The sequence below is a fragment of the Mus caroli genome, unplaced genomic scaffold (assembly GCF_978045245.1).
Source record: "Mus caroli unplaced genomic scaffold, Mus_caroli_1 scaffold_1, whole genome shotgun sequence".
Classification (NCBI taxonomy): domain Eukaryota; kingdom Metazoa; phylum Chordata; class Mammalia; order Rodentia; family Muridae; genus Mus; species Mus caroli.
The window spans coordinates 36,564,684-36,587,308 of record NW_028227256.1 but is presented as its reverse complement, the minus strand read 5'-3'; the positions used below and the strand labels follow the sequence as shown (position 1 = coordinate 36,587,308).

The window sequence follows — 22,625 nt, the reverse complement described above, 5'->3', positions numbered from 1 at the left end:
GGTCTACAGAGTGAGTTCCAGGACAGCCAGGGCTATACAGAGAAACCGTGTCTCGAAAAAAAACAAAACAACAACAACAACAAAAAACCCAACAACAAAGTTCTATTAGTCTGTGTCGCTAGCCGCACAACACCGCTGACTGGGTGAGTGATGGAAGATGTGGGCGTATTGTGGTTCTCGGTTCTGCGGAGGTGATGGGGTGCAATAACTGAGCCTGGCGATGCCCTTCTTGTTGGCTCAGAGAAGTTAATCAGCTTGGTAGAATCGCACAGCTGACGAGCGGAGGAGTGCATTGAGCCTGAGCTGTGAACGCCCACCCTCTGGCTGCAAAACGCTTCCCATCCTGCGGAAAACCAAGACACGCGTGGACTCTGAGCCCAGCAGCGGCGGTGGGCGCAGGGGACTCTGGTCGTGCAGCAGACGTCGCTTCTTACGGGAGTGTAAGGCAATAGGGAACCTCGGCCCCGGACTGATTGGAGACCCTCAACCCGGGAATCCTATCACGGGGAGAAGGGTTCCAACGCACGCTCCGCCGCAGGGGGGCGCCCCTGGCTGGCCGCTGCTTGGCCAGTGGTCCCCGCCACAGAGCGCGTCGCCTCCAAGAAGATGTCGCTGTCCGGCAGGGAGCGTCCTGCTTGGCCAGGGAGTCGCCTGTCCTGGTTGCTATGCTGCAGCGCCCTGTTGTCCCCAGCCGCCGGCTACGTGATTGTGAGCTCGGTGTCCTGGGCTGTCACCAACGAGGTAGACGAGGAGCTGGACAGCGCATCCACTGAGGAGGCGCTGCCCGCGCTGCTGGAGGACTCGAGTAGCATCTGGCAGCAGAGCTTTCCGGCCTCGGCGCACAAGGAGGACACGCACCTGCGACCTCGGGGCTCCGCCCGCGCCAGGCCCGCACCGGCCGCGCGTGGCATGTTCTCCTACCGGCGGGAGAGCGGCTCATCTGAGGCATCCCCTGGCCCCAGGGTGCATGCCAGCACCGCCCGCTCCCTAGCCCACGCTAGCTCCTGGGGCTGTCTGGCCACGGTGTCTACCCACGAAAAGGTAAGCCAGAGGTCGGGACGCGGGGGCGGTGAGCGTCTCCCTTCCAGGACGCAGGGCGACTCGGGTTTCACAGGTTCATAGGCTGCAAATGCCCTGTGAATAACGGAACCAGAGTGTGCATGGGTCGGTCCATCCGGCCAAGTGCATGTGAGTGGGGAGGAAGGAGAAGCTGGGAAACAGTCTCGTGGTTAGTGATTGAATCCCTGTGTACTAAAATGGCCAAAGAGATGATCAGATAAACAGTGACAAGCTGGAAACCTGGAACACAGGCAGGATCGCTTTTGGAATCACAGATGAGGCGCATCCAGTTCCCAGCTCCTGCAGGCTCCGACAGTCCTGCAGACAGACTCTGGCACCGCCTCCCACACCAAGTGGGTGTGGAAGAAGAATGCCATCCACACTCCGGTAGACATTTACACTTAAAAAAAAAAAAATGGAACTCAGATTTCTCAGAAAGAGGACTTAAGCAAAAGGTAACAGCTGGAGGAGCTGTTTCGGCTGCAATTCGTCTCTTTCGATCCACAAAACTGTATTCACATTTTATCCTGCTTCCTTCCACCCAGAATGGCATGAAGAGGGGCCGAGGCTCTGTATTCCCTAAGAAGAGCCTCCAGAAAGCTTCTAGCCCTGTCTGGTAAACAGAGATGTGATCCCAGCCCCTGTTTAATCTGTGCAGGGAAGGGCTTTGTTATGTATCCCACGGTGTGGTTCTTGCCACAGCTCTGGGTCTCACTAACCCCAGCTTGGCCAAAGCATCTATAAAACTAAGAAATTCGGTGGGCAGAGTTTGAAAGTTCTTTCTTCTTCTCCTTCTTCTTAAAAAAATATTTAATGACAACTTTATCCTACTAATGGCAATGATCTTGTCCTCTTTCTACATCTGAATCTAAGCCAGTTCTGTATTCCCAGGGTTCAAAGACTTTTTACACATCTAACATATACCTTAATAGAATACAGACTTTAAATATGAAGCTAATCTCTAGGTTTATAACAAATCAGTTCAGACAATTACAAATCTACTGCCTGAAGCTAGGGAAGAGGCTGGGCTGTAGAATGATTGAGAGTCTGTGTTATTCAACCTCCAGAATCCATGTTCTTTTGTTTGCTTGTTTGTTTTCTTTTTTAAAGCACCAAGCAGGGTGGTGTTAATTTATGGTCACAGTGCTGAGTCTGCTGAAACAGGTGGATCTTTAGGGCTTGCTGGCAAGCTAACCTAGCCTTCTTCGGGAGTCCCAGGCCAGTGACAGACTCTTTCTAAAAAACAAACAACAACAACAATAACAAAAAAAAAAAAACCCCAAAAGTCCTGGACCCTGAGGAAAGACACAGGGAGGCCAGGAGGTTGACCTCTGACCACCATGAATACACACTATGCAGAAGTACCACACACTCAGGCACACACAAAACAAAGAAGCTGGGTGCCAGTCAGCCTGGGTAGCCCATGCTAACACAGCTAAGGCAGGAGAATTGTGAGTTCAGAGCCAACTCTAGATACATGTCCCGGCCCTGCCTCACAGAAACAGGTACAAGAGAAACCATCCACTGTCCTTGCGGGTCGGTCGTTGTGTTGAAGTTGTTTTGACCTCCGACAGCTCTTTTGCTGGCTTCTTTAGGCTCTTCCAGTGTTGACTTTGAATCCAAACAGTAAATTCAGAGAACATTTGCATGAACCGCTGAGCAGTTCATGATAGCCTGGAAATAGAATCTGTGGGTGATGTCATACTACCGTTTGGAGAACTCGTTAATGTTTCATATTTCTAAATTACTAAAGCCTTTCCTTTCAGAATCTTGCCCACCATGTCAGGTGCTTGGAACACAATGGCGGCTTCACTAACAGGAGGGTTCTTTGTAAGGGGCAAAGCAGGGATGGCAGAGTTTGGGGAAAGCTAAGACCTAAACACTTTAATTTAATGTCACATAAGCGTCCACTAGGTGAGCACAAGCAAAGATCAGTATATCATGCTTCTGTGACTTCCATTTATGCTAGAATGGTATCTAACATAACATTTTCCCATAACCTGTTCAGTTATATAAAGAAAAGTTATTGATCATAATATAACATAGAACTGATGAAGAAATAGATGAAGTAATGTTGTTGCCCCATCTGAAACAATTTAAAATATTCTTGACATCCCAAAGACCAAGCAGTTTGTTAAAACTAATTAAGTTTATCCCCCAAAGTTTAATAAAGAATGCAGGGGATGAGAAATGCAGTGGTTATTTAAGAGGAGCTTGTGGGAAAGGCCCAGCACTGTCTTCTCCAAGAGCCTAGTAGTCCCTCTCCCTTCAATAAAACGACTACATTCACTGTGTGAAGTCAGCATCTAGAATAACCCTTCAGCTTCCAGACAGAATGCACTTCCCTGCGCAGCCCCACCCCCAGAGAAATTCTGAAAGCATCACTGTTTTGAGTTGCTTAGATTGGGACCACAGAGCCCAAATAGTCTCCCTGTGAAATCCGCCGAGGCATGCAAGTGGTCCAAGCAAGGTCCCAGCGGGAAACACCAAGTTTGGTCCCAGCTTGTTACGCGTAGCTCTGCCACCACAAAACCTTTTTGTCTTTGTTATTGTTGTATTTGTTAGATCCAAGGACTGCCCTTTGGGAGCTGCCTGGCCATCAGTGATGGCCCCGTCCACAATAGCACAGGGATCCCTTTCTTCTACATGACAGCCAAGGACCCTGCGGTGGCTGACCTGGTGAAGAACCCCACAGCCTCGCTGATGCTGCCGGAGTCTGAGGGAGAGTTTTGCAGGTAAAGGAGGGAGGGTTTGTTCCTAGGGGTTTGGGCAGAGGTAGAAGGTGGGCTGTATGGCCACTGTCATAGGGCCTTAGATGTAAATTGACATCCTTCTTAGAGAGTTGCACTGTAGACCAAGGAATGTGATTTGGAGCAAGCTATCTCACATGTATTCATGTGAAAATGTGAGGGTGCATGGGTTTTGACTTTCACTGGGGTGATATATCCAGTGAGCCTGTTATAAAGAGAAACTGTTGTCTGTTGGAATGTGTAGGCTACACTTAACCTAGCAGACATCTCTGCTCAGCCTGGCCTGCCTTAGCTTCCATCAGAGTGCCAGCATTGACTTCAGGTGAACAAAAAGCTTATTTGCTAGTAAGAGTTTGACAGTGGAATTTGTTGAATCCTGAACTCAAAGGGGAAACACAGAGGACTTTTCTGTACCCACAGCCTAGAAAAAGAGCAAATTTCCTAGTGCACAGTTTGCTGAGCGTAGATCACTTGGAAACTGGCATAAAGCTGAAGACTGCCCTGAACAGTCACAAGTTGGTATGCACAATCATGTCTACCCTACGGAGTGATTATGAGCCTTGGGCATGGGTGCCTTCTGTGAGACAAAATGCTTTTGAGACTGGTTTTCATGGAGCCCAGACTGGCCTTGAACCTAACCTGTAGCCAAGGATGTACCACATTGGTTAATGCGGTACTGGAGGATTGAACCCAGGGCCTCGATGAGCACTCTACCATCTAAGCTATGTGCCCAACCCAAGATGCCTCATATGACTGACAGCCAGAAGGGCACAGTAGGCTGCAGGCTAGAAAGAGACCCAGTAGTTTGTCTCCCTGGGATGTTCAGGCTGGAGCCTATTGTTTTTTTCAATTCATTTATAGCCCCTCTCTCCCCCAAGGGATGCATGGGATACAAGCCAGCATCCTTTAATGCAATTTCTCAAAAACTCTCAAGAAGAAAAGACTTCTAAAGACATTTAAGCAAAAAAAAAAAAAATTAGAGCATCCATTCATTCAGACACTGTTATCTAAATTCAAGATGCAAACCCCCAAATCACTTGCTGCCAGGGAGACACTGCTCTGAGATCCTGTGGCAGTCCAGAGATTAACAATCATCACAGGGTGGCCTGGAGGGAAGGGTAGATTAGGCCTGGGCATCTACCATCTTATCTGCAAACACAGAGGTGATTGAGAGCAGCAGCTGGCTCCCTGCCACGTCTGAGGCTCTGCCCTCTACACACAGCATAGCAAACATGCAGCCATCCTGTTTGTTCTTGTGGAAACCAATTACAGCAAGAACAGGGTACCAAATGCAGCCTGGGAAAGGCCTTGTTAGCCCCTCTCACACCATTTATCCTCAGCAACAGAGACTCAAACTCAAGGACTTCCACTGTTCCCCACCAGGTCATGTCCGGAAGCCAGGGAAATAGCATTCTTTTGTTATGGAATGGTCTCCCTGTTCTGAGCAAGCTCACTGCTACTAGAGATATATTCCCAGGAGAATTTCCTAAATTGCTGGTCCTAAAAGCAGTCATATTGGAACGCATTGCTCCCAGAACCCAGAGTGCACCTGCTCTGGAAGACAAGCCACAGGGTTCAGTTCCAGGAGCAATGTGCAGCCAGCCACACTTGGCTGCACAAGATTTGCCTACCAGCAGGCCTCAAGCAGACATACAGGGACTGAAATCCAAAGCGTTGAGGAAGCAATCTCCATAGAGGCTGGAGGAGGGCAGTGTCTCAGAGTGGCCGTCTCCAGCCTCTTGCCCTTACCTGCATACTTTGGACTGTCTGTCTGTCTGTCTGTGTCTGTGTATCTGTGTGTGTGCCTGTGTGTATCTCTGTATCTGTGTGTCTCTGTGGGGGGTCTGTCTGTCTGTCTGTGTCTCTGTATCTGTGTGTGTCTGTATCTGTGTATCTGTGTGTGTGTGTATCTGTGTGTGTCTGTGTATCTGTGTGTGTCTGTGTGTATCTGTATGTATCTGTGTATCTGTGTGTGTCTGTGTGTATCTGTGTGTCTGCTTGTGTCTCTGTGTGTGTGTCTGTGTATCTGTGTGTGTCTGTGTATCTGTGTGTGTCTGTGTATGTCTGTCTGTGTGTGTATCTGTGTGTCTGTGACTCTGTGTGTCTGTGTGTTTTATGTGTGTCTATGTATGTCTGTGTGTGCATGTGTGTGTTGGTTTGCATGTGTGTCTCTGTGTTTGTGTATATGTGTGTATCTGTGTGTGTGTCTGTGTGCATGTGCACAAACATCTATGTGTGTATATGTATGTCTGTATGTCTCTGTGTGTATGTGTGCATGTGCACAAACATTGGTGTACCATGCTGAGTAAGAAATGAGACAGCATCTGGCCAGAAATGATGTCTCCAGGGTCAAGGGCACATCTCTATCCCCTACTGATGCGCAGAAACATCCACACCTACCGGCCCCTGTGTCTAGAATCTTTCCATAGAACTGTTCCCCAGAACTGCCAATCCCTAGCACTAGTAAAATTCTGAAGTGTTGAAACATAGTATAAATTAAATTGGCCTTAGCAATGGTCAGAATTCCAATCAGATGTTCTGAAATGAAGCTCTACCTTCCTGTGAATGACTTAAGCCCAGATGTGAGGTTCACCTACAATGTTAGAAACATTTGAGTACAGGGCTTAGTAAGTCAAAGCCTGCATTAAAAGATAGGCAAGTGCCAGAGCCCCCAGATAAGCAGGGAGCTCCTTGGGGCCACCTAACCAGAGAGAGGCAGCTGGTAGAAGATATTACCAGAACTGCATCCCAGAAAAGAACCTTGTAGAGTTTAGAGAGATCAACAAGACGACTCCTGCCTGTTCCCAAGACCTGGAAATATCCCTGGTGAGACCCAGACTTGTTGTCAAATACTTCACAGCAATTCTGGGGACTGGGAAGGGGATTCAGAACTCTCCAGATGGCATGATGGTGAGGATCATGAAGGCTCCAGTCACTTGTGTTCAGAGAAACAGCCTCACCTTGTGCTGTGACGAAGCATCCTGTGGGCTGAACCTTGTAGCCATGCTGTTTGCCCATTTGCTGTGTGCTCTGCTTAGAGTCCTCTGGGGCCATGTGCAGTGGGGTAGCGTAGCTGATACATCCCAGGGTCCCCACAGGCCTAGATGAGCCATCAGAAGAGAGAGCACAAGTCAAGTTTGGAAGGGAAGGGAGAGGCTGGTTTGGAAACCATCTCCGTGGCTCCTTGGGCATCCTCGGGTGTGCAGCTCTTTGGCTGCTGGCCTACCTGTGTCTTTATCAGGGTACACCCTGACTCCCACAGGCTTGGTGCCAGCACAGTTTGGTGAGCTCTGTCTTCACCAATGTGGACATATAAGCCATAAGAAGGATAAGCTTTAAGACTATCACAAGAGCAGACTGATCAGGCCTCTGTACATTCAGAACTTTGATAAAGCTGCGTAGAAAAGGTCTATGCTTACTAAGCAGAGCAAGGATAGATAAATCAGTCAACTTCCTGTGGCTGTCACAACATACCTGAGGCTTGATGGTTTGTAAAGAAAAGGGTTTTGTTTCACACCTCTAGAGACTTACAGTATAGTGTTAGTGTGTGCCCATCTCTGTGAGGACCACTTGGCTTCGTCACCCCCACCACCCCCCCAGCAACTGGCAGGTGCAGAGGAAAGATTGAATCACAGGGCAGGAAGCAAGAGGGATCAGGCGTGGTGTTTTGTAAAAGGAATTATATATTCTAGCTAGCCTGTATAAAAGACACACAATTCAGGTGTTTTATTTACAATCCATAAGTCTTGACTCTCTTTGGTTTGGAGCTGTTTTAATTTATATCTCAGTCCCTTGTTACTTGCTGTTTCTCCCGGCCATGTGCTCATGGTCCTGTCCTTTCTCCCTCTTTCCCTTCTACATGTGACTCCAGCCAGGTAACTGAAAACCTGCCTACCTCTATCTACTGCCCAACCAGGGGGTGGGGGCATGGTTACATAGCATCACTTGGTGTACACGAGGCTCTATCTTTTCCTTGTTGTCAGGGGCAACTAGATCTTGGGGAAAGTATTTAGCATTTGAATACATAGCATCACCAGACCAACTCCCCCCTCCCCCCCTTTTTTTAATAAAAAAGCACTCCCAGTATAACTAGACCACTTCGAGATTAGCATTGACCCTTTCCAAGGGTGGTGCCCCCATGACCACCAAATCCCACCTCTTAAAGATTCTGCTTCTCAATACGGCTTCACTGGGACCAAGCCCACGAACCTCTAGGGACCTATTCAAACCACACGCACACCAGAGCAAACCACTAGATCCTCTCACATAGCCAAGCTTTCTCCGAGAACACGCACTACATTCAACCACAGCTGCTCTCCCATTTACTCTTCATCTTGAGTTACTGGCCACTCAGATCCTGCCATCCCTCTGCTAAACTCTGAAAGCATGAGGCAAATCAGCAGAGCCCTCCTGGGCCCTGAATGGTCAGGCATCCATTCCTTCTCGGAAGAGATCACGATGCCCGCTGCTTCGCTGTGCCAACTCTCTTAATATTTTATTTATATCCAGCTTTATCAAATTAAAAGTCTGACCCGAGGCTCTTTGTGATCAAAGCTCGCACAAGTACTTTGGCAGGTAGCTACAAAACACTTTCCACTTAGTGGCCCCCACGGCGTATCACTCAAAATGGTATTCCGGTCCATTAGCTGGCTGTGTATTAAAAGGTTTCATCCGGGGGCTGGAGAGATGGCTGAACACTTAATGATGCGTACCGCTCTTGCAGAAGACCTGAGTTTGGTTCGCAGCCCCAGGGTGGGCAGTTCACAGCCATCTGTAACCGCCAGCTCTCAGGGGTCCCAGTGTTCCTTCTAATCTCCACCAGTACCTGTGTACATGTGGCATGCACTCACACACATAAATAAATATCTTTTTTTTTTTTTGTAAAAGTTAAATCTAAGTGGAAATGGGTGAAGGAGATTGTGGATCCAGGTTCCAGAGGCTTGAGAACTGTAACCATGAAGAGAACATTGCTCATGGTATTTGTTTAGCTAAAGGAGGGAGAAGCTGGTATCTTGAGAGATGAAACACATACATCTTCCTTCCTGTGAGGCAGATTTTCAATGGCCCAGAAGGAGTCTTGTTATTGTTAGATGTATTGTTTTGTTTATATGTATGTCATGTGTACATATGTGTGTACAGGTGCACATGCTTAATCATGTGAAGGGCAGAAGAGGGTGACAGATCCCTCAGAGATAGCGTTACACGGGACTGTGGGACATCTGCTTGTTACGAGGGTGCTGGCATCCAAACCTGAATCCTCATGCCTGAGCCCTCACGCTTAAGCCCCTCATGACTTAACTACCGAGCTAGTGCTCCATCCTGGCCGAGAGTTTTTAAGTGAACGTGTAAAATGAATTTGTGCTGTGCCACCTCACCTAGTCAGTTGTTTTATTGATTTGTTGTGGTTGTGGTTGTTGTGGCTGCTGTTGTTCTCTGTTGCTTAATGTTCTAGTATAGTTACTAAGGTCAGCTGGGTGAAGTTGTCCTGGCCAGGGTATACTGGTTTAAGTGCTTCACCTGCTCTTCAAAAGTGACATCCAGGGCTTAAGAGATGGTTTGGTCATTAAGAGGACAGCCTGCTCTTGCAGAGGACCCTGGATGGATTCTCAGCACCCGCACAGCTGCTCTTGCAAGTGTGCGTAGCTCCAGTTCCGAGGGTTCAGATGCCCTCTGCTGGCCTTTGCGGGTGCTGCATGCCTGCAGTACACATGCATGCAGGCAAAACCACTCATACATAAAAAAATAAATAAATAAACCTATTTAGGGTGACATTCAGTACTAGATAGGTAGCACTAGATTGGTCATTTTGATGCATCCTTATGGCCAAAATGTTGCTGCTGGGATAAAATTAAATATTCAGATTTCCCTTGGTATGCAGGAGAATGTGGGGTTGAACCTCAAGGGTCTTTGAGTCTGTGGTTGAGTAGGCCTTGCAGTAGTGAACCCTGGGTGAGAACAGGCACCTAGGATGCCATGTTTTCTACAGCAAGACTGCCCTTCTTTGAGTGCCATCCACAGATTCAGTCAACTACAGAAAAAAATTTGTCTATATAGAACATAAACTGATATTTTCTAGCTTTTATCCCCTGAACAGTTTAGAACAGCAATTCTTTGCACAGTATTTATATCAAATAGGTGTTAAAAGAAACCTGAGATGATTTAAAGTCTGTGGGGAGTGTGGGATGATATGCAAATATTACTACTAAAATACTTCTATTTTAGTAAGCTGAGCTAGCTTAGCAGATAAGGATGCCTGAGGCTAAGACTTAAGACCTAAAATTGATCCCTGGGAGCCTTATGGCATAGAGAACTGGCTCCCCAAGTTGTTCTCTTATGTCCATACATGTGCTATGACATGCACATACATATATATACTACATAAAAAGTGTAATAGAATACTTTTACTTTATAGAGGGCATTAGGCACCTTCAGATTTTGACATCCGAGGTGCATTCTGAACAGAATTCCACAGGCGTCCCAAGAGATAACTGTGTGTATATTTTTACAAAGGTGGTAAATTATAAAGTACAAGCTCCCAAAACTTAAGAGAAGGAGGCCTGTCAATTACTTGGAGGGCCGAGACAAAAGAGACTCATTAATGATAGGCGTGTCCATCTCTTAGGCCACCTTAGGAAGTATACAAGTGTATAGTCTGAAGGTGCTCTATGGTGAGCCTGATGCTTCTGGAAGATGTAGACATTCGTGAGTCTAAAATTCATCTCTAGTGCTGCCAAGAAAGTCCTGTGAGTTGTGGTAATTTGGCCCATACTATAGCTCATGTCCATTGTAAATTGGAATTAAAGTGAGAGTCTGGCAAAAAGAAGAAATAGTGACTGAGTTCACATACAGGTGGAATCTAAGGAAGTTAAACTCTCATGGAAGCCCAAAATAGACTATGCTTCCCAAGAACCCGGGAAGAGAGGAGTGGGGCGCACGACACCCCTGCTCAGGAAGAGGGTTTGGGGCTCAAACGCTCAGCACGAATCAGCAGGCATTTGCTAAGCTGATTGTGGTAATCATCACACGATGTATGCACACAGTGAGTGATCGCACTGCATACCTTCAGTGCGCTCCGTCTGAATTTGATAATTAGATATTCGAAAGGGAAGGGATTAGTCTGAGGAACAGCAAGGGAGGAGGGTTCTCTACTTGTCAGCCATCACGGCCCACACCTATGTCTTTATTAATAATCATTAGTTTATTTCAAGCACTTTATTTAATTAGTCTGTTTACATTCTGGTGCTGTGGTTTCTTCATTTAATTAATCAAATGAATTAGGGCTGGGAATCTATTTCCCAGCCCAGGTTAAGATGGTAAATTGAAAAAGACTCCATCTTAAAGAGATCCTGGCAACCACTGTCCTTCCTCCATTCCCCTTCCAGGCAGCACATACACGCACATATGGATGGGCAGGGACCAACTCCCTGCCCAGTCAGCACATACATGCATATCTGCATGGGTAGGTGCCCAACCCTCCGGGGAACTTACACTCAGACAGTAGACTTGGCTGTGTGAAAACCTAATCGGTGGTGACTTTCAATGACAACATCTCAGAAGCAAAACTTCTGTTGTAGTTTCTCCCTTTCTGTAGTATGCGGCCTTGCACTATGACCTTCAGCACTGTATCTTATTAATGAGCAGGCTAGCCTCTCATTAATAGCCTCTGGGCCAGGGCCTTTTATTGATTTATGTACTCCTGGAGGGTAATGGGTCAGTTTTCATTTTGATGTCTGGGATATCCATGGAACGAAAAGAGTTAATAAATGCTCTTCTTGAGGTCAAAACCACTTGAAGGGAGATTGGACAAATGCTCCGAGAGTTTGACTTGATCATAAACAAGGATTCAGAGGCCTTTCTTCTCTTCCCCCAAAGACTCTTGATTTTAAAAGGGGGGGTGTGTCACAGATGCTAGCAGGGCTCAGAGCCCTCAATCCTTACTAAGCAGAAACAACGGAGTTAGTAGGTGCTGAATTTAGTGATTCCCTTGTGAGATGTAAAGACAGGTTCTAGAAATAACAAGGACCAATGGCCACTGTGGCCCCTTCATCATAACATGGTGTGTGTGTGTGTACATCCACATATGTATGTATGTGTGTGTATGGATATGCACGAATGTGTGCAAGTGTGTATGTGTGTGTATGTGCATGTGCGCACATGTGTGCTTGAGGGTGTGTGTGCATATGTGTATGAGCATGTGTATATGTGTGTACAGCCATATGTGTGTGTGCACTTGTGTGTCTGTATATGCATGCATGTATATATGTGTGTGCATGCATATATGAATATATGTGCAAGTGTGTATTGTATGCATGTGTATGCACGTGTGTGTGAATGTGTGTGCATGTGTGCTTGAAGATATGTGTGCATATGTGTATGAGCATGTGTATATGTGTATACACCCATGTGTGTATATGTGTGTGCACTTGTGTGTATGTGTACACTCATGTGTGCACTAGTGTGTGTGTATGTGCATGCACACGTGTTTGTGTGTGTGTGTGTGTGTGTGTGCGTGCACACGTGTTTGTGTGTGTGTGTCCTATATCTCTCTTCACATTTTTGTTGTTCCCAGAATCCACTGCTCTGTGCCTGCCAACCCTGGGATTGCAGGCATGGGTGGGGGTGGCCATGCCTTGTTTTTATGTAGATTTCCCTTAATTGTTCTTACAAGAATAAAATGTGGAGCAAAGTGGGTAGTATACTCCTGTAATCCCAACACTTGGCAGGCTGAGGCAGGAGGATTTCCACGAGTTGAGCTAAATAGTCAACACCAGACCAGTCAGGGCTGCATAGCAAGACCCTGCTTCAGAGAACAAAAACAAACAAGGGAATAAATGTGAATAGCTAGGGTAAGCTTCTGCTTAGCCTGATACTAAAGGACTCTCAGCTAACTCCTCCTAGGTTTCAGCAGCTCCCAGTTGAGCTCCATCAGGTGTTGTAAGCACCTGCTGGCAGCAACTAAGGCAATGACTGTGGTGACTCTGTCTGCAGAACTTCACATACCAGAGATGTGTTTCAAAGCACAAGGCCCAGCCCTAATCAGACCTGGTGTGTGTGTGTGTGTGGGGGGGTGCATGTATGTATGTGTATGTGTGTACATGCATGTATGTGTGTATAGACGCACAGATCCATGTCACCTTCTCTTCACCTTTGCCTGAACATTTCTGTTGACTCCTTCTGGTTCACAATTGTTGTTGGAAAGGTCTCCACCTTAAACAGGAATGACTTAAATATGAAACAAGGTAGCAACACCCAGAGTAGATACCTTAAAAAGCACTTAGCCTGCTAGGGTGAATGAAAATGTGTTATCAAAGGGCCCAAGCCCCATAGATGTCCTATGGATTTATGTGTTCTGGACATTTAACTAATTTATTTATTTATTCCAGGTATCATATAAATGGAAGTCATAATGTGTGGTATTTTATAAGTGATTTTAAAAAGACCTATATTGATATTTTCAAGGATCATTATTTTACAACGTTTATCAATAATCCATTCCTTTTAGTGGCCAAATAGCTTTGCATTGTTCAAGTGTCCCATGTGTGGCTGTTTCTGTCCCTCTCTGAGTGGTTTGGTGAACATTTGTCCCCATGCTACAGAAATCAAGACTCCTGTTGCTGTGGGTATTCATGGCCAGTTTCTGGGCAGGTCTACAGTTCCAGTCTGTTTGGTGTGTAGTGGGAGTCGAATTGTTAGATCACATACTAATTCCATGATTAACTCTTTAAGAACTTGCCACGCTGTCTTCCCGAGTGGCCACACCAGCAGCAGTATTTGAGAATTCTGGTTCCTCCTTATCCTGGCCCATCTGGTTACTGTCTGTCTTTTTTGATTCAGTCTGTCCAGTTGTGGAGGTGACATCACACAGTGGTTTTGATGTACAGTCCCTGAAGGCTGTGGTATTGAGTATTCTGTCGTGGATTGATTGGCCATTTGTCCTCTTCTTGGGAGAGCTGGGTTATTTACCATTTTATTGTTGAATTCTAGAGTTTCTATCTATATTCTATATCTATAACTGTTCCTCTAAGCTAACACAGACGAGTGTGCTGGTTTTACTGCTCGCAAATGAGGACAAAAACATGATCATTCATGCTAATGTATGCAGCGCCTCCCTTTGATATTTTGGGGGTGTCACGATTGTGCCTACTTATAACCTAAACATTTTAAAATATAGACGTTGGACTGGGGAAGTGGCCCAGCCACTGGAGCATCTGCCACATGAGCAAGAGGACAGGTTTGGATCCCCAGAACTCTTCACTGCTGGGTAGCCATGGTTCCAGCTGCAGAAGGAGGAAACAGCTGGCTGGTGAAACCCGGACTTAAGCTCTGAGTTCAGTGGACAGTCTCTGCCTCAAACAGAATAAAGGTGGAGAGGGATCAAGGAAGATGCCTAACATCATAACCCCAGAGCATCCACACACATGTGCACACACAGGGACAAAAGGGCACACACAGGTGCATATATCTCTTCCAGAGAGAAATGAAAAAATGAGAATTCAGATCAACCTCAGTGGCCAGAGCAGACTGACTGGTCTGAGAGGGGAGGAGTCTCACGCCTCTGTGGTGCAGGATCTGAGGAGGCAGGACAGGACCCAGCACAGAGTCTGAGAGCAATGTCTGTAATTGGAGGTAGAGCATGGGGAGGGCATGGCTCCCGCTCCCTAGAAACTCCGGCAGGGACTAAGTCAAATTGCCTGCTTGTGTAACCTCTAGGCTTCTGGGTGTGTGGTGGGGCATATTTGCTCAGTAGGAATTCCATGAGCCGGACTCCCTAGAGCCATGGGTCCCTTTTAAAGCCCTGCTGCTGAGGGGAATTTTCCTTCACACATAGAAAAATATAGAGAAGGTAACATGGGTCTAATACATGCAGTATTCAGTTGATGAAGGCAAATCTTGCCATATTCCAAGCCTGAATCCAGCAGCAGGCAGCTACAAAGGGAAGCCCAGAGAATCTTCATTCGGACAGTGACTTGCCCCTCACAGGAGAGTGAGTGGTTTTACTCTCCCTCCCCACCCAAGGGGCTCTACCTCCAGCTTTTCCTGGCCCATTGTGTGTGGCTGGCCAGTGTCTGTTGAATCACAAGACTTCGTGGAGAATGAGTCAAGTTTCTAGCCCCAGTGAATGAGGAAATGTACGGAACCACAGTTTCCATTGGATGCTTTTGCCAAGCTCCTGGGCTGCTTGATTTCACGCAGAGAAACTCGGAATTCTGATAGAAGCTGTGCTGTTGTTGTTGTTGTTGTTGTTGTTGTTGTTGTTGTTGTTGTTGTAATCCTAGGGCTGGCATCAGAAAGCAACAGCGGCTCTCACTGGACCAACATTGAGGTGTTGTCAGGGCTCCTGGCTTCTATGCCCTCTGCCATACTCTGAAGCCAGGAATGGTGGCTGAGTCTTTCTCACATCCTCTCCCACAACATGTCCCTTAACCTTCTTCTCCTACTTTAAAATTGTAGTCAACTGTAGCGACCTAGTTCTTTAATCCCAGCACCCAGGAAGCTGAGGCAGGAGGATTGGGAGTTCAAGGCCAGCCTAGGTAAGGTAGTGAGACTTTATATCAATACACCAATATTGAGAAGAGAAGGGGAAGAACAAAAGAAGCTGATGATAATCTAGGATCTAGCTAGACAGCTCAGGAAAAATTCCCCCCCTTCAATGCCGACCAATTACTAACCTCAATTCTCTCTTGCCACCTATGGTATCGTATTCGCTAGCTCCAGACGTGTGAATGTGAACACCTTTGAGGGCTTGTTAGCCAGCCTATCATAGAGAAAGAAAATGATGCCAAGACAAGCTGCTACCTAATGTACACATGGAATGTTCTATAGTTACATTAACTATATAATTTTTTTATTCTGTATGACCATCACCAATAGAGAAGGAAAAAAAATCCTTATTTAAATATCTTGTTTTACTGGAGCTGTTGCCTGTACATGGGATATGTTCTTCTAGCTGGGTTGCCTTGTCTGGCCTCAGTGGGAGAGGAGGCACCTAGCCTCACAGAGACTTGAAGTGCCAGAGTCGGAGGTACCCAAGAGACCCCACCCACTTAGAGGAGAAAGGGGCATGGGGGAAGGATTGTGGGAGGGGGTAATCAGGAAGGGGCAGTAATAAGTAAATAAGTAAAAGTGAATAAGTAAAAAAAATTAAACTAAATTAAAAATAAATATTATTCTGTGATGACTTACTTAAGAGGGCTAATTCCATTGCTTTGTTCAAGAGAGATTTTGTTGAAGAAATTGGCTTTAACGGTGAACAGATAAAGCTGATGATGTTCTTGTGTGGACAAATTCTAGTTACTTGTAATGCTTGTAGAGTTATTTCTCACTTGCTGGTTCTGTTTATTTTCTCCTGTGTGTCTCGGGGCTGGTTCATTTGTTTGTTTTAACAACGTGCTGAGTGGATTCCATTTTTCTTGCAATTGCATTCTGTGATTCCTTTATCTTAGCCCACGAGAAAAATTCCCAACTCAGCAACTAGACTTTTGCCATGTTGAAAACACCGACGGTAACACTTCTAGATGGAACTCGATGTTCTCCCATGCAGCAATGTGTCTGAATACGTGTGTGCGGTCACTATTACCCTCTTGTTAGGACTCCACTGGGTGTGTGATAAAGAGAAGCTTCCAGGCAGGTAGAGGCAAGTCCCTTAAGTCTAAGCTAAACATGTATGTGGCTTGACAGAGGCATCTTTCTCAAGACATTAGCATAACATGATGGATGAGTCTGAGTGTGGGAGAGTCACGCCCCCAGACAGCTGTTTTATACTTGCCGTTAGTGTTACGAGGAGCTGTCAGTGTTTGCGTGGTCAGGTACATCAGAGCCCCCAAGGCTCCACTGACTTGATAACTTAATAGAAAGATTCACAGGACTCCAAAGCTCACGGGCTACTGCACTGAAAAGGTACAGGCTGACATGAACAAAGGCCTGAGGTGCATGTCCTGAAGTCCAAGAGAAACCAAACATAAGCTCCCAAGGGTCTCCTGCGGTGGAGTCGCATGCAGCAAACTCGACTTTCCAAGCAATGATGCCTAGCGCCAGGTACAAAGTATTGCCAACCAAGCTTCCAGTCCTGAGTAACCCGGGTTTAGTATAATCTAGTCCTATGCACACCGTACTGACTACATCTGATCTCAGCTCCTTGGACTTTTTAAATCCCCAGGGGGCCAAATGGTGTGGTGTGGCCAAAGGTCCTCAGATGGACAGAGCCAGTCAGGGCATTCAAAGGACTCAGAGGCTGCCACCCAGGGGCTCTCTGAGGGCCAGTCCTCCTAAAGATGGACCTTTCTTAGATCATCCTGGGTTTGAACAACCCAAACCTTCCAAGTTACTCCTCTGCTGACAGCACATTGCTGCTCTGTTCCTCATCAGATGGGCACTGTGAAAATTAATCAACCTATAAAATATAAAATATACTCCTGGCAAATAGTTAGACCTGACTAAATGACTGACTTAAATTAGGAGATTTGAACCAATCTGCGTAGCCCACAAGATTCAGTCACGATCTGACTTAAATAGAGCCTGGCTTTCACTATGGTATTGGCAAACACTACCATCTCTGTTGTCCTTACCTGGTGATAAACCCCAGGACATCATGTTTGATCATATTAAAGATTGTGAAAATATAAAATGTATTTTCCCATACTCTCCTGGGTTTCCTGGAAGAGGATCTGTAACAAACACAGCCAGTCTCTATTAAACCTGAATCTTTAAAAACACTTTCAAGTTTTTGTGTAGACTGATACGTGCTTGCATTGTGTATTATTCATTGCCCCTCAATTAAACCTCCTCCACAACAACCCACATCTGCCAAAAACACAGCTGGACCTGTGGTGGTGCAAGGGAGAGATGGCTCAGCAGTTGGAAGCACTGACTGACTGTTCTTCCAGAGGACATGGGCTCTGACTCCTTGACCAGGATACTTACTGTGTGCACAGTCAACTAAGGATAGTCGCCTGGGTCCTCCGATTGCACTCTGGAGACCACCTTGGCTGTGTCCACGCTAGTATTGCTATCATTTTGGCTGAGTTTTCTGTTTCTAATTTTTGTCTAGTTTCTTATTCTCTCTGTAAGGATGGCAGCAGAACTCAAAGCTCTGTGCACCTTTGTACCCAACCCTGTCTCTGTGCACCTGTACTCACCCCTGTCTCTGTGCACCTGTGTACTCACCCCTGTCTCTGTGCACCTGTGTACTCACCCCTGTCTCTGGGCACCTGTGTACCCACCCCTGTCTCTGGGCACCTGTGTACCCACCCCTGTCTCTGGGCATCTGTGTACTCACCCCTATCTCTGTGCACCTGTGTACTCACCCCTGTCTCTGGGCACCTGTGTACTCACCCCTATCTCTGTGCACCTGTGTACTCACCCCTGTCTCTGGGCACCTGTGTACCCACCCCTGTCTCTGGGCACCTGTGTACCCACCCCTGTCTCTGGGCACCTGTGTACCCACCCCTGTCTCTGGGCACCTGTGTACTCACCCCTGTCTCTGGGCACCTGTGTACTCACCCCTGTCTCTGGGCACCTGTGTACTCACCCCTTCTGCTTTGGGCATGGACAGGATATAAGCCTCCTGACTGCTCAATCAATCATAATAATGGTGCTGGGAAGCAATCCAGTGCTTGTTAGACATTATATAAGACTCAGTCTTGGCTTACTGGAGTTAGTTAGACCTTCTAATAGCGAAAAGTTTAGCTATGTAATATGAACTTCTGCCAATGTGTTGGCATTCTGATCTGCACATTTAAATAGTTAAACCCAGTTAGAATTGATTTGATGGCCATATGATTCATAGTGCATATGTGTGCATGAGAATGGAGACAGAGGATAACCTGAGATGTGGTTCCTTGGGTGCCATGTGCCCCATCATCTTACAGAGTGAACACCAACTTAAGACGAGATAAACTGTTAGGAGAATAAAAATTACATATCAAAATAGTTCACACCAATGCAGAAATCCAAAATAAGTTGTTTGTGAGCTATATCCACAACTCTTAGCTACCTCTTGCGAGCATCCAACTTCTCACACGTTTATTGGGAGAGCTTGATTGTAGAGGCAAAGAGACCCCGAGCCCAGAACTGGTGCTGCTTATATAGGCCTAGGAGAGGCGTGTCTCACACCCGGATTGGTTATGCACTATACCTCATTTGCATGTTCCTCATCTGATTGGTTACTCTCTCTCAGTATCTCACTGAACCTCATTAACATACCTCATTTGCATGTCTCACATCTGATTGGTTAACTCTCTTAGTACTTTGCAGAGCCTCATTATCATGCCCAGGCCAGGCAGTGTTTTGGTGAAAAAACTTTACTGCATAAGTAAGCATTGGTTGTTTGCCCAAACTTATGCGTAGTGGCCAGCAGTAGCCTGCGCCACCCTGCAACAGCACATGTGGCTTCCCACAGCTACCCATTTGGATCTGCAGAGATGGCCTCTGAACTCCAAGTGCTTAGATTAAAGACCTGTGCTACCACCACAGCCCAAAGATTAGATCTTTAAAGATTTAATTGTGAGCCAGGTGATGTGGCAAATAGCTTTAATCCCAGCACCCAGGAGGTAGAGGCAGGCAGATTTTGTTATGAGAAGTTTACATGGTGTGTGTGCATGAATGTAGTGTGTGCATGGTTGTAATGTACATCCATGCATGCTCATGCAGAGGCCAGAGGAGAACAAGGTTGTCTTCCTCAATTTTTCTCCACCTTCTTTTGAGAGGCAGGGTCCCTTGTGGAAGCTGGAGCTCACATTTCAGTTAGGCTGACTGGCCATTGAGCTCCACAGATCCACCTGTGTCTGCTCTCCAGTGTTGGGGCTCCAGGGATGCGTGAAACCCATCCCAGCTTTTACTTGGATGCTGATTTGAACTCAGGTCTTCTTGCTTGTATAGCAAGCCTCCCTATCCACTGAGCCATCTCCTCAGTGCCAAAATTGATATTTTAAGAAATCTATTCTGTCTTTATGACCTATTCATCTGTCTTATTTAAGAAATCCTATTTATGGGACAAGAGAGATGGCTCAGCAGTTAAGAGCACTGACTGCTCTTCCAGAGGCCTTGGGCTCAATTCCCAGCACCCACATGGCAGCTTATAACTGTCTTTAACTCCAGATTTAAAGCTATAAACATGATATAGTTCCCATATTTCATCTCAAATGCTGAGAGTTTTGCTTCATGTAGAAGAATATCTTTTGTCTGTATGAATGTGGCACCTGTCAATAATAAATTTGATGGCCTATAGCTTAGGCAGAAAATAGGAGGTGAGACATCTGGGAGGCATGAAGGATTCTGGGAGAAAGTCAGGCACAGAAGATTTACCCAGGAAGTTGTGACTAGAGGGACACATGGTACCTGAGCACAGGTAACCAGCCATGTAGCAGAATGGAGATTAGAATAAATAGGTTATTTTAAATTATGGTCTAGTCAGAGAAGAACCTAACTATATGGACGAGGTATTTGTAAATATATTTTGAGTCTGAGTTTTATTTTTGAGAGCACAGGGCTGGGTTGTAGTACCAACCCTAACTTCTACAGCTTTATACATTTAAATCATTGATTCTGTGTAGAATCGATATGTGAACAAAGCAACATAAGGATTTGGGGCACAGGTTCCAGGAAGCCAAAAGGGATCTCACTACAGAGCTCTGGCTGTCCTGAAGCTCACTCTGTAAACCAGGCTGACCTAAACCTCAGAGAGAGCTACCTGCCTCTGCCTCCTGAGTGCTGGAATTAAAGGTGTGTACCACTATGTCTGGTTTATAATGATCTATTGTTAAAGCTTTTTCTAGATAGTCAACTTTTTCATCACTGATTATTGAATAATAAAACTTTACCTGCTAGTTTCTATTGCGAATATCAGGCATCCTATATGAACGGTGTGTTTCTGAGCCTTTTCTCTCCCTTCTTCTTTTATCAATGCCTGAGGATTGCTTTAATGAATATGACTTCTGTAGGGGCGGGACTGATGCTAAGGTCCTGTTCCCCATTTGGTTCTTGATCTGTCAGTAAAGAAGCCATGGGCCAATTGCTGGGCTGAAGGAATAGGTGGGACTTCGGGGGGAGGGTGCCCCATGGACAGGAGACAGATGCAAGAAAAGGTGAGGAGAGGAGAGTTCACCACACTTCTGAGGGAGAAAAAGTGACCAGCCATATGAAATCTTGGGCAGAGCGGCAGCCTGAGGCCACTCTTATAGGCAGGTGGTTGAAAGTGATTGTTTAACTGGGACTAGATGTAACTGAGCAACTAAAGTTTAGGGCAGGTGGAAAGGTATGGAGCTAAGGATATTGATAAGGGTATGCTTCTCCAGGTGGGAGATAAATAGCACCCAGCAACTGTACCAAAAGGCAACTTGAAATTGAGCTGTGTGTGTGTGTGTGTGTGTGTGTATTTTATCTGTGGATTCAAGGTAATCTGGGTTGGGGCTGGTAGCACAGCCCATTCCCAGAGCTTATGCAGGGTATCAAAGCTACACACTACAGACTTCTACTACAGGTCACCATCTGGCAGAGAAAGGTCTCTAGCCTGTTGCCCTTCATTATAGTGATGCTGACTGTTGGAATTTTGTGATTCTACATGAGGTTATACTCAGCACATAGTCTGACTGGCACATGCTATATGCGTGGTCTAAAATTAGACAATGGTGCTGACTGCCCAAGTATATAATTACATAAACAAACTTCCAGGACTGTTGTTTAAAGGAGGATTTAAAGGACGATTGTGTTGAAAGGTATGCCTTGCACATATTATGGTTTGAGTGTGAAGTGTCCTCCATCTTGGTAAAGACTTGGCCCCCAGAACACAGCACTACTTTGGAATGAGATAGAAAGTTCTGGAGTGGGGGCAGTGGAAGCAAGTGGATCACTAGTGACATAGCATGTCATTAGAGACAGATTCTGTTGCTGCCTTCTCCCAGTCCTCTCTGCCTCTTGTCCATCTTAAGGCGAGCTTGTTCCGTCAGCTGCTCTATGATAGTCAGCCTCCCTTTGGGCCCCAGTAACAGCAGACAGTGGAATACAACTCTGAAGCGATGAGAGAAAGTAAATTTCCTTCCTTAAATGGATTTGCTCAGCGAAAAACTGTGGTAAAAACATGATACTTGATTTAGAAGCTTTTTGGAACCGGTTTGCTGGATGAATCTAGAAGTTTGGAAATGCGCTCTGGAGAAGCCAGAGAACAACACTGCGAGCTAAGAGGATGCTTCTGGTTGACTAGAGTATACATTTGACATTAGGTGGGAGCAAGCTCTCCATTAAGAACCGAGGGCAGTCTGTGTGGGCTGCATTGGAGCAAGCTTCTGGTCTGCATTTTATCCCTTCCCCGAGACGTTGTGGGAGGCTTTGCAGCTTTCAAGCTACGCAGTATGTTATTTTGAGTGTACTGACTGGTTTTGCATGTCAACTTGACACAAACTAGAGTCGTCAGAAAAGAAGGAGCTTCAACTGAGGAAATGCCTCCGTGAGATCCAACTGTAAGGCCTTTTCTCAATTAGTGATCAATGGGGTAGACCCAACCAGTGGTAGGTGGAGCCATCCCTGGGCTGGTGGTCCTGGTTCTATAAGAAAGCAAGCTGAGCAAGCCATGATGGGCAAGCCAGTAAGCAGCACCCCTCCATGGCCTCTGCATCAGCTCCAACATCAAGGTTCCAGCCCTGCTAGAGTTCTGTCCTGACTTCTTCCAGTGATGGACTAAGACCTGGAGGATTAAGCTAAATTAAGCCTTTCTTCTCCAATTTGCTTTTTGGTCATGGCTTTTTTGTTTGTTTGGTTGGTTGGTTGGTTTTTGCCTTAGCAATAGAATCCCTAAGTAAGACATTGGGTGTTTTTAATAATTCT

General features: G+C 46.2%; 1 protein-coding gene across 1 annotated transcript in view; it reads left to right on the top strand.

Annotated features, from left to right (window-relative positions):
* Positions 1-334: 334 nt before the first annotated feature.
* The window catches only part of Creg2 (cellular repressor of E1A stimulated genes 2), a 30,355-nt gene continuing 8,064 nt past the window's right edge, over positions 335-22,625 (top strand). Inside the window, exons 1-2 of the mRNA XM_021172533.2 lie at positions 335-1,041; positions 3,625-3,794. Coding sequence (XP_021028192.1) covers positions 607-1,041; positions 3,625-3,794 — 605 coding nt within the window. The 5' untranslated portion in view covers positions 335-606. The remainder of the gene's footprint in view (positions 1,042-3,624; positions 3,795-22,625) is intronic.